The 13,690-nt window shown below is 45.6% G+C and overlaps 1 protein-coding gene across 2 annotated transcripts in view; it reads right to left on the bottom strand.

Annotated features, from left to right (window-relative positions):
* ret (ret proto-oncogene receptor tyrosine kinase) overlaps positions 1 to 13,690 on the bottom strand; it is a 111,305-nt gene that overhangs the window by 10,902 nt on the left and 86,713 nt on the right. For both annotated transcript variants that reach the window (XM_038783103.1, XM_038783104.1), the window contains exons 12-15: positions 11,800 to 11,947; positions 8,964 to 9,071; positions 3,513 to 3,724; positions 789 to 911 (exon numbers count right to left, since the gene is read on the bottom strand). In XM_038783103.1, the coding sequence (XP_038639031.1) occupies positions 789 to 911; positions 3,513 to 3,724; positions 8,964 to 9,071; positions 11,800 to 11,947 (591 nt within the window). The remainder of the gene's footprint in view (positions 1 to 788; positions 912 to 3,512; positions 3,725 to 8,963; positions 9,072 to 11,799; positions 11,948 to 13,690) is intronic.

The following is a 13,690-nucleotide window of genomic DNA, read 5'->3' on the forward strand; positions in this document are numbered from 1 at the left end:
CTGGTAATGCAGTGGCCATAACGCCGAGCAGTTGTGTCCAGGTGTGTCCCCAAGGTTGTGAGTCATAGCCACGATGGCAAGTTGCGGAATTCAATCCATCCGCAAACTTGTGGGCTGGGGCCAGAAGCTGTTGTGAAAACCCGGTTGCTTCAGCAGACATCGTGCCAGCCACTACAAGTGACTCCAGGCCCCAAACACAGAGGGGTGGGGGACACAGGGGTGGGGAGGGGTTTCCTATTAATTTCTTCAGAGGTGGCCTCACAATCCACTGGGCTCCTCCAAAAAACGTTCCAAAGCAGAAGGAACCTTACTCCATCACCACCCTCAGTGTTAGAAGCAATGGCCGATGATGGAACCATCAATTCACTAGACGCGTGCTTTAAGATATGAACAGTGGTTTTAATCTACTTACATCAGAGCCAGCCTGTTCCGCGTTGAACTCTCGATGAACTGAACAACTGGCTCTGAGCATTGGTATTTATACAGCAGTCCAGGGGGAGGAGTCATGGGCGGAGCCAAGGGTGGAGCCCTATACAAACTCCTAAGCATTCCCAGCGCTACTCCCCCTAGTGGTCGGGCAACGCAACTGCGCTTACAAATGTATGGTCTCATGTATATACAATACAGTGTGAATTACGGAGTTACATTTACCACAGCTGATTAACAGGGTGTGCGTCACATTCTGAATTGAGTCATAAAAGACATTGAAGCTGAGGGGTGCTACGCCAGCAAGATGTTATTTTATATGCAGTGCACTGAGGGATGTTTACAGGTGACCAAAGAAGTACCTTGCTTCTTTTTACGTAAGAATCCTCCTCGTACACATCCCTGGAGAGCCCAAAATCGGAGATCTTCATCTTGCGTCCTTCTGCGACCAGAACGTTCCGCGCCGCCAGGTCACGATGGACAAGCTGGGAAGAAAACACTACGGTGAAAGCAGCTAAATAGATGGGACATGCCATGTTAAACCACGAGGCCACAATATCTAACAGGTCTGGCTTCTTGATCTCGATGTAACCACACAGAGTGAATTCTGCATTGGCAGCGCTCCGTTGGGTGGGGGAAACTCCATTTATAGCTCAGGTACCAGCCCAGTTGATGTTATAACTGCAGAGGAAAATCCCATAATGGGAACCCTGGCTCAAAAGGCCGTGGGCGGATTCTCTGTCGGTGGGATCCTCCGCTTTGCCGGCAGCGCACTCGCGTCTGTGGATTTCCTGATGGCGTGGGGGTGCCCACAATGGGAAACCCCATTGGACGGCTGCTGGGATGGAGGATCCTGCTGCCGATGGGGGAGTGCCGCACCAGCAAATAGGTGCGGCAGGTCGGAGAATCCAATCCTGTAACTTCTACTTTGTTTATAAAACATGGAGGAACAGAATCCCAGGACCGCAATTAGTCTTAACAACAAGAAATAAAACTTATTAAAAGTTGGATTATTATACAATACTCATTTATTTCCCCCCCCCCCCCCCCATTAGTTTATCAAATACATACAGATTTAAAGATTAACATGAATTACAAAGTACATCTTAAGCTACAACGGTCTCATTAACACAAAGTCCCTTTTAAGCACACAAGATGACTGCGATCAAATATACACACTCTGCTCTGAACTCAAGTTAGTCTCTGTGAATTTCTCTTCGGAATCCCTCCAGGTGATGATCATATAAGGGTTTCCAAACTCCACTCCTAAACAAACACTTTAGAATCATCTCTCATAATAATGCCTTCCCTTAGCAGTTTGCATTCCGAAATCCTGTCCAGGTTTTACAAATGGCACTTTCAAACAAACCTTCCTCTCCACTTTTAACAGAGAATCCAGTCCAGGATTTCACACCAACCCCTTTAGGATTTATTTGTCTTAACTGTTCACAATTGCTTTAACTTTTGATTCCCAGACGGTATTAAAATAACCTCACATGTTTCATCTACCTATGAAGTCTGCTGCCCTACTTTAAATTTAGTTACTGCAATTGTCTACTTAACTCAGAACACTTTGTTTACTATTCCTTGAATTCTTCTGAACAATACCTTGGTCTCTGTTCACTGAGCTCCAGACTTCTTAGACGGTCTTTCTGTCCCAATTCCCTGGTTGTCTGGACTGTATCTTGTTCCTTAGGAAGCTTGCATCTTTGCAACTCCCTTGACCTTTCCAGCTTCTCCTGGCAGAGTTCAGAGCTGTTCACTCCCCCCTGTCCTGGCTCTAACTGCCTTGGCTTCCAGTTAAAACAAAGAACAAAGGAAAGCCTTTGCCTTGGGGAAATGGACCCACGTTGCTAAGCAGCGGCCGTGCTACTACTATTCAGTCTTCACACCGTAGCTCTCTCTAAGCACAATGTAACACAGATGGAACCTAACCCATCCCCACACAAACACCTTTGTCCAGCATGAATCTATAAGATTTACCCTTCCAGGCACAGAGAATTAGATTAAACCCACTTAAAATTCTACTTTATTTCTAATGCTTACCAAAAAATATAGAAATCCCATGAAATTAACTTCATGTTCCTAACACTGGTCATTCACAGGTTATACTGAGCTGCTTAGCAAGTGATATGCAGTTCACAACTGGACCAACTATATAAACAATCGTCCAATTGATTTAGCTAGTGAGAAGCGTGTTTACTTCTTTCTTTGGAGAATAGCGTGATGCCTATCCAAGTTGAATTTTCAGTTTAGATGGGTGGGTCATGTTTCCAGATTGGATCATTACAGAAGCCCCTTCTATGGGGAACTGTGTCAGGGCAAAGAACATCACAGTGGTCAGTACAAAGGATAGAAAGATACCCTCAAAAAGAGGGACCACCTCTCTCAGGAGAACTCTGCAGCCAACCAGCTCATGTGGAGGCAAGCATTGAAACACTGGAACCTGCTTCAGCATTACGCAAAGGCCACCAAACTCACAATGCCCAACATACCCGGAGGAAGGCCGAAAGCGGCAGAGGTTCGCCCAAGCACTGACATGCCATGCTAGGTCTGTGGATGTCTGTGTCGATCCCACATCAGAAACCTCAGCCATGAGAGAGGGCCCACGCCAGATGACACAATCACTTCCAGCTTGGAGATACTCAAACAGTGAGGAGTCTACCAAGAGTGTGATGCATTTGGGGGGCTTGGAGGCTGATTAACAATGAACACTCCTTCCAACGACCTAAACATCTCCATGCCAACTGATGCGGGGGTGGGGTGAGTTAGTCCTCTCCTGTGGGCTCCCACAACCCACATGATAAAATGATGACACTCGCAGCGACTGAATGCAAATGGAGCAATGGGTGTCAATCCAGAACTCACAGTTCCTATCACTGCCTCCCTGGATTGGCTGGAGTGTGATTCGAACACTGCACATTCTGACTCAGAAGGAGACACGCTAACCGCCTGGACCAGTGGGGAGTGATTCGCAGCTGAGACTCAGGGATGAGTGCTCAACTCATCTCGAAATGCCACGTGAGCTCCAGCCGCTCAACACCTTCAACAACAGACGTGTGTGTCAAAAAAAAATGAAAGATCACCTTCATTTCAGCCAGGTACTGCATTCCCCGGGAGATCTGCCAGGCAAAGGATATCAAGTCTCCCATGGTCAGAGCCCGCTCGTCCGGATTGTCCAAGTAACTGGAATTTCGATTGCCCTCACCCAGGTAACTGGGGCCGACTTTGCGACTTTCCCTCAGGAAACTCCTCAGAGATCCATATTTGGCGTATTCCACGATAAGATACAGAGGACCTGCCAAAGCAAGGTGCAGTCTTTAGCCAAGGAAGCTCTCTTTAGTTCTGTTCCATACATCACGACGTATCGTTTACCAATAACATCATTCCGTTCTGGATCGCGAAAAGGGGGAGGCAGCCAGGATGGATTTAATCGCATCGGGAACTGGCGCTGTTTAGACTGAAAGATTGAACAGGCCGGGGCTATTTTCTTCGGAAAAGCAAAGGTTGAGGGAGCGATCTAACAGAGATCTTTAAAATGATGCGGCAGGGTGGCACAGTGGTTAGCACTGCTGCCTCACGTCGACAGGGGCTCGGATTCAATTCTGGACTCAGGTCTGTGTGGAGTCTGCACTTTCTCCCTGTGTCTGCGTGGGTTTCCTCCGGGTGCTCCGGTTTCCACCCACAGTCCAAAGACGTGCAGTTCAGGTGGATCGGCCATGATAAATTGCCTCTTAGTGTCCAAAGATGTGCAATTTAGATGGGGTTACAGGGACAGGGCAGGGAAATGGGCATAGGAAGGGTGCTCTTTCAGAGGGTCAGTATGGACTCGATGGGCTGAATTGCCTCCTTCTGAACTGTAGGAATTCTCTGATTCTATGCAGAGATTTGATGGGGTAGACATAGGGAAAATATTCCTGCTTTTTGGGTGCGTCCAAAACTAATAAATCCATTGGGGAATTCAGGAGAAATTCTGTTACCAAGAGAGTGGTTAGAATATGATGCTCACTACTGCTGAGATGAATAATGTGGAGGGAATTAAGGCAAAAGCAGATGAATACATGAGAGAGAGGGAAATTGGTTATGCTGATAAAGCGAGATGAAGGGGGTGGGGGGGGGGGGATGGAGGTTTGTGTGAAGTATAAACACCAGCATTGACTATAAGTTTCGATGAAATGCTAACTCTGGTTTTCTCTCCACCCATGTTGCCCGACCTGTAGAATATTTCTCGCATTTTAATGCTTTAATTTCAGATTTCCAGCATCTGTAGTATTTTGCTCGTGGCATTGATCAGTTGGGCCAAACATCCTTTTTGGTACAATAAATTTCACGTAACTCCAGTCTTCCTCAAAACATGGCACTGGATTTAATTCCATCAGGACCTAGTACGGTACGCTCTCCAATTTCCACAACACACAGAATGGGTTAACTTCTCAGCAGGGCTGAGCACTGCTTCCTGTCTCCAGGGAAAATGGCACTGGGTATCTTGCCTCAGTTTCCCATAAAACCTTTCAGTTTCAAACTGAATTCAAGCTGAGAAAAATATGAGAATTAAGTTCAGTTTGCTTCTGTGTGGTTCCCATCTCCCTCCTGCACCACCCACAGAGTGAATGTGTTCACTTTGTTGCGATCTGCCTTTAAGGCATTGATGTGGAGATGCCGGCGTTGGACTGGGGTGAGCACAGTAAGAAGTCTTACAACACCAGGTTAAAGTCCAACAGGTTTGTTTCAAACACGAGCTTTGAAACAAACCTGTTGGACTTTAACCTGGTGTTGTAAGACTTTTTAAGGCATTGAAGCATGGCATCACTAGAAAGGAACTGTGTCATGCGATCCAGTCTAGTTTGGGTCTTAAGCAGCGCAGAGTGCACAGCTCTTCCGCTGATGTCTTTGAGCTTTACGTCCGTGTTCACACGGGCCTAGAATTAATAAATGAACCCACTTAACCCCTCCGTGAGTGATTGGTGATTTGTATATCATCATCACAGCTGGAAACATTTACTTCTGAGAAGTGGGCCCCCGGAATTGCTGGAAAATCCAGACACCTCCATTCATCTCATTGTCACATTTGTGTGTCAAACAGGCAATCCTGGCTCTGTACAGGCAATCCTGGCTCTGTACAGGCAATCCTGGCTCTGTACAGGCAATCCTGGCTCTGTCCTGGCTCTGTACAGACAATCCTGGCCCTGTACAGGCAATCCTGGCTCTGTACAGGCAATCCTGGCTCTGTACAGGCTCTGTACAGGCAATCCTGGCTCTGTCCTGGCTCTGTACAGACAATCCTGGCTCTGTACAGGCAATCCTGGCTCTGTACAGGTAATCCTGGCTCTGTCCTGGCTCTGTACAGACAATCCTGGCTCTGTACAGGCAATCCTGGCTCTGTACAGGCAATCCTGGCTCTGTACAGGCAATCCTGGCTCTGTCCTGGCTCTGTACAGAAATCTTGGCTCTGTACAGGCAATCCTGGCTCTGTACAGGCAATCCTGGCTCTGTCCTGGCTCTGTACAGACAATCCTGGCTCTGTACAGGCAATCCTGGCTCTGTCCTGGCTCTGTACAGGCAATCCTGGCTCTGTACAGGCAATCCTGGCTCTGTACAGGCAATCCTGGCTCTGTACAGGCAATCCTGGCTCTGTCCTGACTCAGTCTCGACCGGTTGCTAACTGGCAGATTAATCCACATCTGCTGGAAACCCACTGGAAATGGTGGTGAAGGAAAATCAACATATTTTAGAGTCCTTTGGAAACTGGACTTAACAAGGGACAGGGAAAGGGTCCTGCTTCCAAATAGAGGGCATTGAATGAGAGGATGGAACTCACTCGCTCTGAGAATTCACATTTCATCTACTACTATTGATTCCAACCCTTGTACACAGCCGTAAATTGCTATTAACCCACTTACTTCGACCTGCTGATATGGTGCAGCTTTATCAATATTGAAAGAAAAAGCAAGATTTATTACAGGGTTGATGGTTTGACATCTGTAAGACAGCAATAGATTCTGAGAGGTTATTCCATTTTCGATTTCCCTGGGTAGACAAATTATTTTTTGTGTAATTGGGAGGTTAAACTACCGGTTTCTGTGTCTCTGCTACTGCAACCTTCAGTGCCTTCTAAAGGAGTGACTGGCCGACTTCTTTCCCTGAAAACACAGCTGGCATCAAGGACTTGCTAGCAAAGAAGAGTACCTTGTCCTGTGTTGCTATAAATGTATGTGGTGTTTTTTGCATTTTGTTGCTGTTGTGTTCTGCTTCTTCATGTAGCATAAGCTGCTTCCTTGATGTGCACTCTGACAAAGGAAGGTTCAGACTTGGAGGTAGGTTTAACACATTTATTGAACAGTTAACAATTCTCCTACTTGAGTTCGACTCTCCTGCTGATCTTGCTATAGTAACTCAATCTAACTAACCAGTCTGCTCTAAGCCATGCGGTGGGTGTGATGCTTCCTGATCTGCCCCTGTCTCTCTGAGTGTCGCCTGTGGAAAGAGGAAGAGCATGTGTGCCCTGTCCTTTTATATAGGTAGCCCCCTTGTGGTAGTATCACCTCTGGGTGTGTCTTGACTGCCCATTGGTTGTGTCCTATCTTACTGATCTATTGGTTGAATGTCTGTGTGGCATGATGTCTCTGGTGCTCCCTCTAGTGTTTACTTAGTCCTACTGTATCTACATTAACCCCTTGTGTATTTACAGTGATGCATATCACCATAGTTGCCAAACAAAGGACTCTGGCCTACAGCAGGTAACATGTTGCCTTTGTGAAGGACACAATCTACTTTATGGAGTCAATGGCGCTCTCAGAGGCAGTGTTAAGATGAAACTAAAACCAGAGAGAGGTTACATGACCCAACTCTTGAATGAAACAGACTCGATTTGGACTAACAGTCTCAGAGAGACTGCCATGGGAACAACGGCCTTACTCTCTCTTCTTCTCAAACCTCTCTCATCAAAGCTGAACTGTTGTTCGTCATTTGAAAACAAACCAGAAGAGCGCAGTGCTGCAAACCGAGAGTTCTCAAAGGAGGATTCCAAGTCCACGCTACCGACTCCCAGCGAAAAGAGAATCAACCAGCCATGACAGCAGAATAACTACTCCAGTGAGGAACCCCAGAACAAGCAGCTGCTGTGGACAGTGACACTTCATCTGGACAGTCCGGGAATCATTCTTTTCTCTGACTTTCCTTTTTACTTGGTGACGTTTTAATATCTGATACTTTGTAAAATTTTATTTCTTTTTGTGCATGCACTGGAGGGGGGAGGGTGTTGTTTGTGTGTATGTGTGTGTGTGTGTGCGTGTGCGTACGCGTGTGTTCGCCTAAGTGGTAAGTTGGATACATTTGTGCATTTTTGTAGAAGGGAAGGGCAGCACGGTGGCCTAGTGGTTAGCATTGCTGCCTCACGGCGCTGAGGTCCCAGGTTCGATCCGGCTCTGGGTCACTGTCCGTGTGGAGTTTGCACATTCTCCCCGTGTCTGCGTGGGTTTCGCCCCCACACCCCAAAAATGTGCAGAGTAGGTGGATTGGCTACACTAAATTGCCCCTTAATTGGAAAAAATAATTGGGTAATCTAAATTTATATATTTTTTTTTTTTTAATTTTTGTAGAAGGGACTTTAGTTGGCAGATTAGTTGCCTTAATACTCTGAGTTCATTTTAACCGGCTGCTTGACTATATTTAATGGAAATAGGCACTTGGCAAAGCATGATGGATATTTTGCCTTATTTTTAGTCAAGACATTCTCTATGAAACAGTCAAAAGGTCATACAATGTAAACAAGCGTACAGCTGCACATTGTTTTGCTGACAGCAGTCAATTATTATTTTTCTTAGGCGAGGAACTCAAGGCCTGTTATTAAACTCTAACTCCGGTCTGCTCGCTTTCCTGCTCATCTTAGACATTGCTTACTGTATCATATAAATTGCTTGCCTTACTTCTGTAAAACGGGGACATTTGGAATGACTGTGGTCTCTCTAATACCCCCACAAACTTTCTGTTAAATAAAGGACCCTTGGCGAAAACTCGAAGTGCAGACTTATAATTTCTTCAACCATTTTAACCTTTTTTGTTAATGGTTTCTGCACCCGAGTAAGTTTCAGCAATAAAACTAATGCTTTACTGGTTAATTTCAGGAATCTGGCTTCTTTCTTCCACTGAGGTGTCCGCAGTTAAGTATATATATATGGAATTGCAATATCGCCTCCCTTTTAAATTCAAACTCCTGTTATAACCAACCCAAGAGTCGGAGAAAGAGAGGAGACAGTACATCCCTCTTAACATGGTCTTAACGGTTTTGACCCCTTGTTATCACTAATTCCACATTCTAACCACTCTCTGGTTAAAGAAGTTTATTTTTTGAATGAATTGATGGCTAACTTACATTTATGGTCCCTACAGTACTAGTCTCACCCACAACATCTAATCCACCCCAGCCTTTACGTTAAATGGGTCAACACGTTCATTAAGATGAAGGGACAATAGTAATGAAATGTGGCGGTATAAATGAGGTTGTGGCGATCATGCCCCTGTGTCTGATGTTCTCTTACCATCCTGGCAGCAGGCTCCGTACAGTTTAATAATGTGAGGATGGCTGACTTGCTTCAGAAGGTTGAATTCAGATAAGAGGTCCCGCAGCTCACTCTGAGACGCATTTTCTGTCGGACACAGAAACTGAGAGTCAATTCAAGTTTGACAGAGCCACCATCAGAACTCGCTTCTCGTAGGAAACACACACAGCAACTTGCACTTGTATGAAAAACATCTGAAGTAGGCTTCACAGAGGCCGACAAACAAAAGGTAAGTGGAGGGAGGACATTTTGGGAATGGAACATTCTTCCAATCTTATCCCTACCCAGTGCAGCATTGTGGTCCACTTTTCACCTTGACCCGACCGAGGTAAAATTCAGCCCTCAGTTTATCTAACCCACTGGAATTTAAGTCGAGAGGGGATGAGAAAAATATAGTTTTACCAAGCAAGGTGGAATGATCAGCATTGCCTGGTGGGATCAGATTCAACTGCAAATTTCGAACAAAATTTGGATATTTGCAGCATAGAACATTTGCAGGGTTATGGGGAAGGAGCAGGGCAGTGGGACTGAAAGGATAACTCTTTCAAAGAGCTAGCACAGGCACGATGGGCCAAATGGCTTCCTTCTCCACTGTATCAATTTATGGTTCCCAAGACACTTGACCTGCTGGGCTTCCACAGAAACATAATTTCGATGTACGCACTGAGAGTTTAGGCTGCTCCTGTTCAGGATGCAGCGCTCCCAGATATGTGGGAGGTAAGAAATTAGGGGGCCTTTAACAAAGTCGGTGGGATGGCATCCTGTGTATCCTTTATCTATGTAAGTGTTTAGAAAAGATCCTCAGGCATTGCTCCAAAGAGACAGGCAGTCAGGGGATTGGCCCTCCCCAATTTCTTGCTTTACTATTGGGTGGCTAATATTCAGAAGATATTGTTGCGGTTTAGTGATCCCAGATCCATATGGGGACAAAGCTCTCTCCTGTATTACCTCTAGTCTCCGGGCAATAGCTACTGCACTGTTGCCTTTTTCACCTGTTAGATGTTTATTGACTCCAGTGGTGGTCGCCTCCCTGAGAATTTGGAAGCAGTTTAGGCAGCATTTCAGATTCCTTTCTTTGTCTTTGCTGGTCCCCATTCATAACAATCACCATTTCCTACCAGCTGGTTTGGACTTGACATTTATGCCTTGGGAAGGGAATGGTCTGGAGATGTTTGAAGTCTGGTTGGTGGAGGGGATGTTTGCTAGTTTTAAGGAGTTAGCTGGAAATTTCCCACCACCGGGTTCCAGTCTTTTTAGGTATTTTCAAATTCGCGATTACTCATGCAAAGCTTTCCCTTCCTTTCCCTTGGCGACACTCTCTTCCCTGTTGAAGAAGATTCTGTCTCTGGCAAGGCCAGATTGAGGGGGGGGGGGGGTCTATTTTGGAGATATATGGCCATTTCCCTTCAACGGATTCTGCTCCATTGAGTAGTGGGAGGGCGAAATGGGAGGGTGAATTGGAACGCATTCTTAATGGTGAGGCCTGGAGTGAGGCCATTTATAGGGTCAACTCCAAGTCTTTATGTGCCCGGCTGAGTCTGATTCAATTGAAGTTTTGCATACGACGCACTTGACCAGGGCTGGGATGTGTGCTTTTCCCCTGGGTTTGAGGATACGTGTGAGCACTGTTCACGTGGGCCAGAGAACCGTACACATATGTTCTGGTCCTGTCCCAAGTTGGCTTCTGGGCCTCTTTCTTTAACACCATGGCGGAGATACTGTGTAGACCTAGACCCACATCCGCTGGTGGCCATATTTGGGGTGTGAGATTCACCAGTGGTTCAGTCTGGCATGAAGGCGGATGTCCTTGCCTTTGCAACGTTGAGTGGAGAATTCTGCTTAGGTGGGGGTCTCCTACATCGCCCAGTGCCTCAGCTTGGCTGGGTGACTTCATGTCACTTCTGCACATGGAGAAGGTCAAGTTCACTATCAGGGGGTTCTCCTCAAGATGGTTACCATTAATTTCCTTTTTTAAAGAGTTAGCCACTGTCAGCTGCTCTGGGGTTTAAGTTAATTTTTCTGTTAAAGTTAATTAGGTGTGTTTTTGGTTTTTTTTCTTTTCCAATGCTTGATTGTTTTGGGTTGTTTTGATTAATATGAAACATCTTCAATAAACCAGAGCGCTGCTATCGCAAGCTACTGAGACCAACACACTGTACCAACTGTCCATTCAGCCTCTGGGACCAGTAAACCTTTCCCAATTGTCAAGGGCTGTATGCTTTTTCTGTCTAATTAATGCATCGCACCTAAACGGGTGCTTCTTCAATAAACTATCTCAAAATTACTTCTGAAAAGTCGGCTGTCTATCTTAGATATCTGTGGCCCCTGAATCCAAAATTTTACAGGGCAAGATTCCAAGTAAGGATGAAGTTCCGAAATTGGTGCTTGGAGTTGTTCTGCCAATAAGGTTATCTAGACGTAGGGCCTTCTCTTAAACCTTGACCTTTGTGGTCAGCCTATAAGGATGTTACTGCATGTTGTCTCCGGATTTGGTGAGGTTTTACTGTGATCTTCTTGTCTTACCTTTTTTTTGTTTAACTGGAAACAATTTGTTAAGGATTATTTACAAAGACCTCAGGGTAAGCACATGGTTTTCAAGGCACAGACTATGAAATTAAAATTATTCTGCGCCTCTCAGAATCTCTTGGTCATCTGACTGCTGATGTCGCAGCTACATCATCAATATCATCAGGGTCTCATTAACACAACTGTTAACCTATTACTTAACCTATTAACAACACCTATTAACCTATTACTCTACAGATGTTACAATACCTGCTCGTCACAGTTCAACTTTGAAGATATTGAGTCGTACCTTTTAACATTTTGACTGCCACAGTGGTATAGCCTGCTTTTCCTTTGAGCCTGAATGCCGTAGCCTTCACGACCTTCCCAAATTCTCCTTCCCCAAGGGTCTTACCAAGGACCAGGTTCTTCCTTGGGAATTCCCACTTCGGATCCTCCTGTCAGGAAGAAAGGAGACAAATATGGAAATGATGGCTTGTCTACAACTGGCTGGTTTACACAGATTGTGGTTGTGTCCCCTCCCTTTGAGCCAGAGCTCCAGATTGGAGTTCCACTCCAGGGATCCATGGTCAAGGATTGTGTGTTCATCAGGAGGCCGAACAGATTGACTGTCAACCTGCAAATGTTTCCAACACGTCCAATAGCAGTGAGAGCTAATGGAGAGATTCCTGGTCATCCACGTAATGGAAAGGACGTTGGAGCCTCTACCATCACTATCCACAACTCCAGGCTATAACACGTATGTAAAAGTGGGACAGCAACTCAGATCTGTCACACACCACCACGGAGATCAGGCTCTGGATTTGGATTCATGGATCGCAGGTCAACAGTAATAACATGTGATGGAGTGTGACCCCCTCCCACAGGGCAGTTTTCTATTGATATGTCGAATTGACTGAAGTGATGGTATCACGGTTAAGTGTGCTGTAGTCTCCCATTTTGTTTCCCACCTCCACTGCTCTTAAGGCCTTGACCAGTAGTAAAGCCGCTGCATTTGTCAGATTTTATGGCAATAGATAATGGATCTCTGTTGAGGCTGGAACAGGCTAACGTCACGTAACTCAAATTTCTGGGTGCAGCAAAAAAAGAACGACACTAAGAGTGGCTGCACAGAAGACGCTGACCAGCGACACAAGAACAGACAAATGGGCAAGGAAGTTGAAACGGCCTAAACAGCATCCAAAGCTTCATGTTTTCTTGGGCTATCAAGAGTTATTTCTGTGGAAGATATTTTAAAAATGAGTGAACAAGACGAGTAAACCTAACCCGGCCAGTCAGATTGGGGTGAGTTTGGACCGAACACCCACTTTACACCTCTCGCCCGGCACTTTTATACTGCATTGATTTGGATGTTAGGGGGTTTGCCAGCACAGTCTTTAAGCTATAGGACCGGGATGTCAGAGGCCTGGACTAATGATGCAGGGACGTGAATTCAAATCCCTCTGCAGCAGTGGGGCAGTTTAAATTCAGTTGATTAAATGGAATCTGTGATTTTAAAAGCCAGCATTCGTCATGGCGACCAGCGAACCGCTAGATTGTTGAAGAAATCCACCGGATTCCTTGATATTCTTCAGAGAAGGAAAGCTGCCGTGTTTACCCAGTCTGACACAGCTACACGAGACTTCAGACTCATAGCAACGTGCTTTACTGAAGCAGCACAGCAAGCCAGCCAAAGCCACATTCTCAAGGTCAATTAATGTTGAGCAATGGCATAAAAGAATAAAAATAACCTTGCTCTATTCCTATTGAGCAGCTTGGTTTAAAACGTGGCCTGCTATGTTAGTTAGCCAACCAGTAGAGGCACATACAGGCATCTGAAGACCTCATGGACACTCTAAGCCCCACAGATCCCAACTTGGAAACTAACGAGCAAAGATCAAAATTCATACATTAAGCAGAGGTTGTAATATTTGGACGAGAGATGAGGAGGAAATTCCTCTCTGAGAGGGTAGCGAATCTGTGGAATTCTTTACAACAGAGAGCTAATGAGACTAGGCCGTTAAGGGTGAGATATATTTTTAATCAGCAGGGGAATCAAGGGTTATGGGTATAAGGTGGGAAAGTGGAGTCGAGGATTATCACGTTAAGATCAGTCATGATCTGATTGAATGGCAGAGCGTATTTGATGGGCTGAATGGTCTACTTCTGCTCCAACGTCTGATTGTCTCACACAGCCAGTC

This window comes from Scyliorhinus canicula, chromosome 22 (genome assembly GCF_902713615.1).
Source record: "Scyliorhinus canicula chromosome 22, sScyCan1.1, whole genome shotgun sequence".
NCBI lineage: Eukaryota > Metazoa > Chordata > Chondrichthyes > Carcharhiniformes > Scyliorhinidae > Scyliorhinus > Scyliorhinus canicula.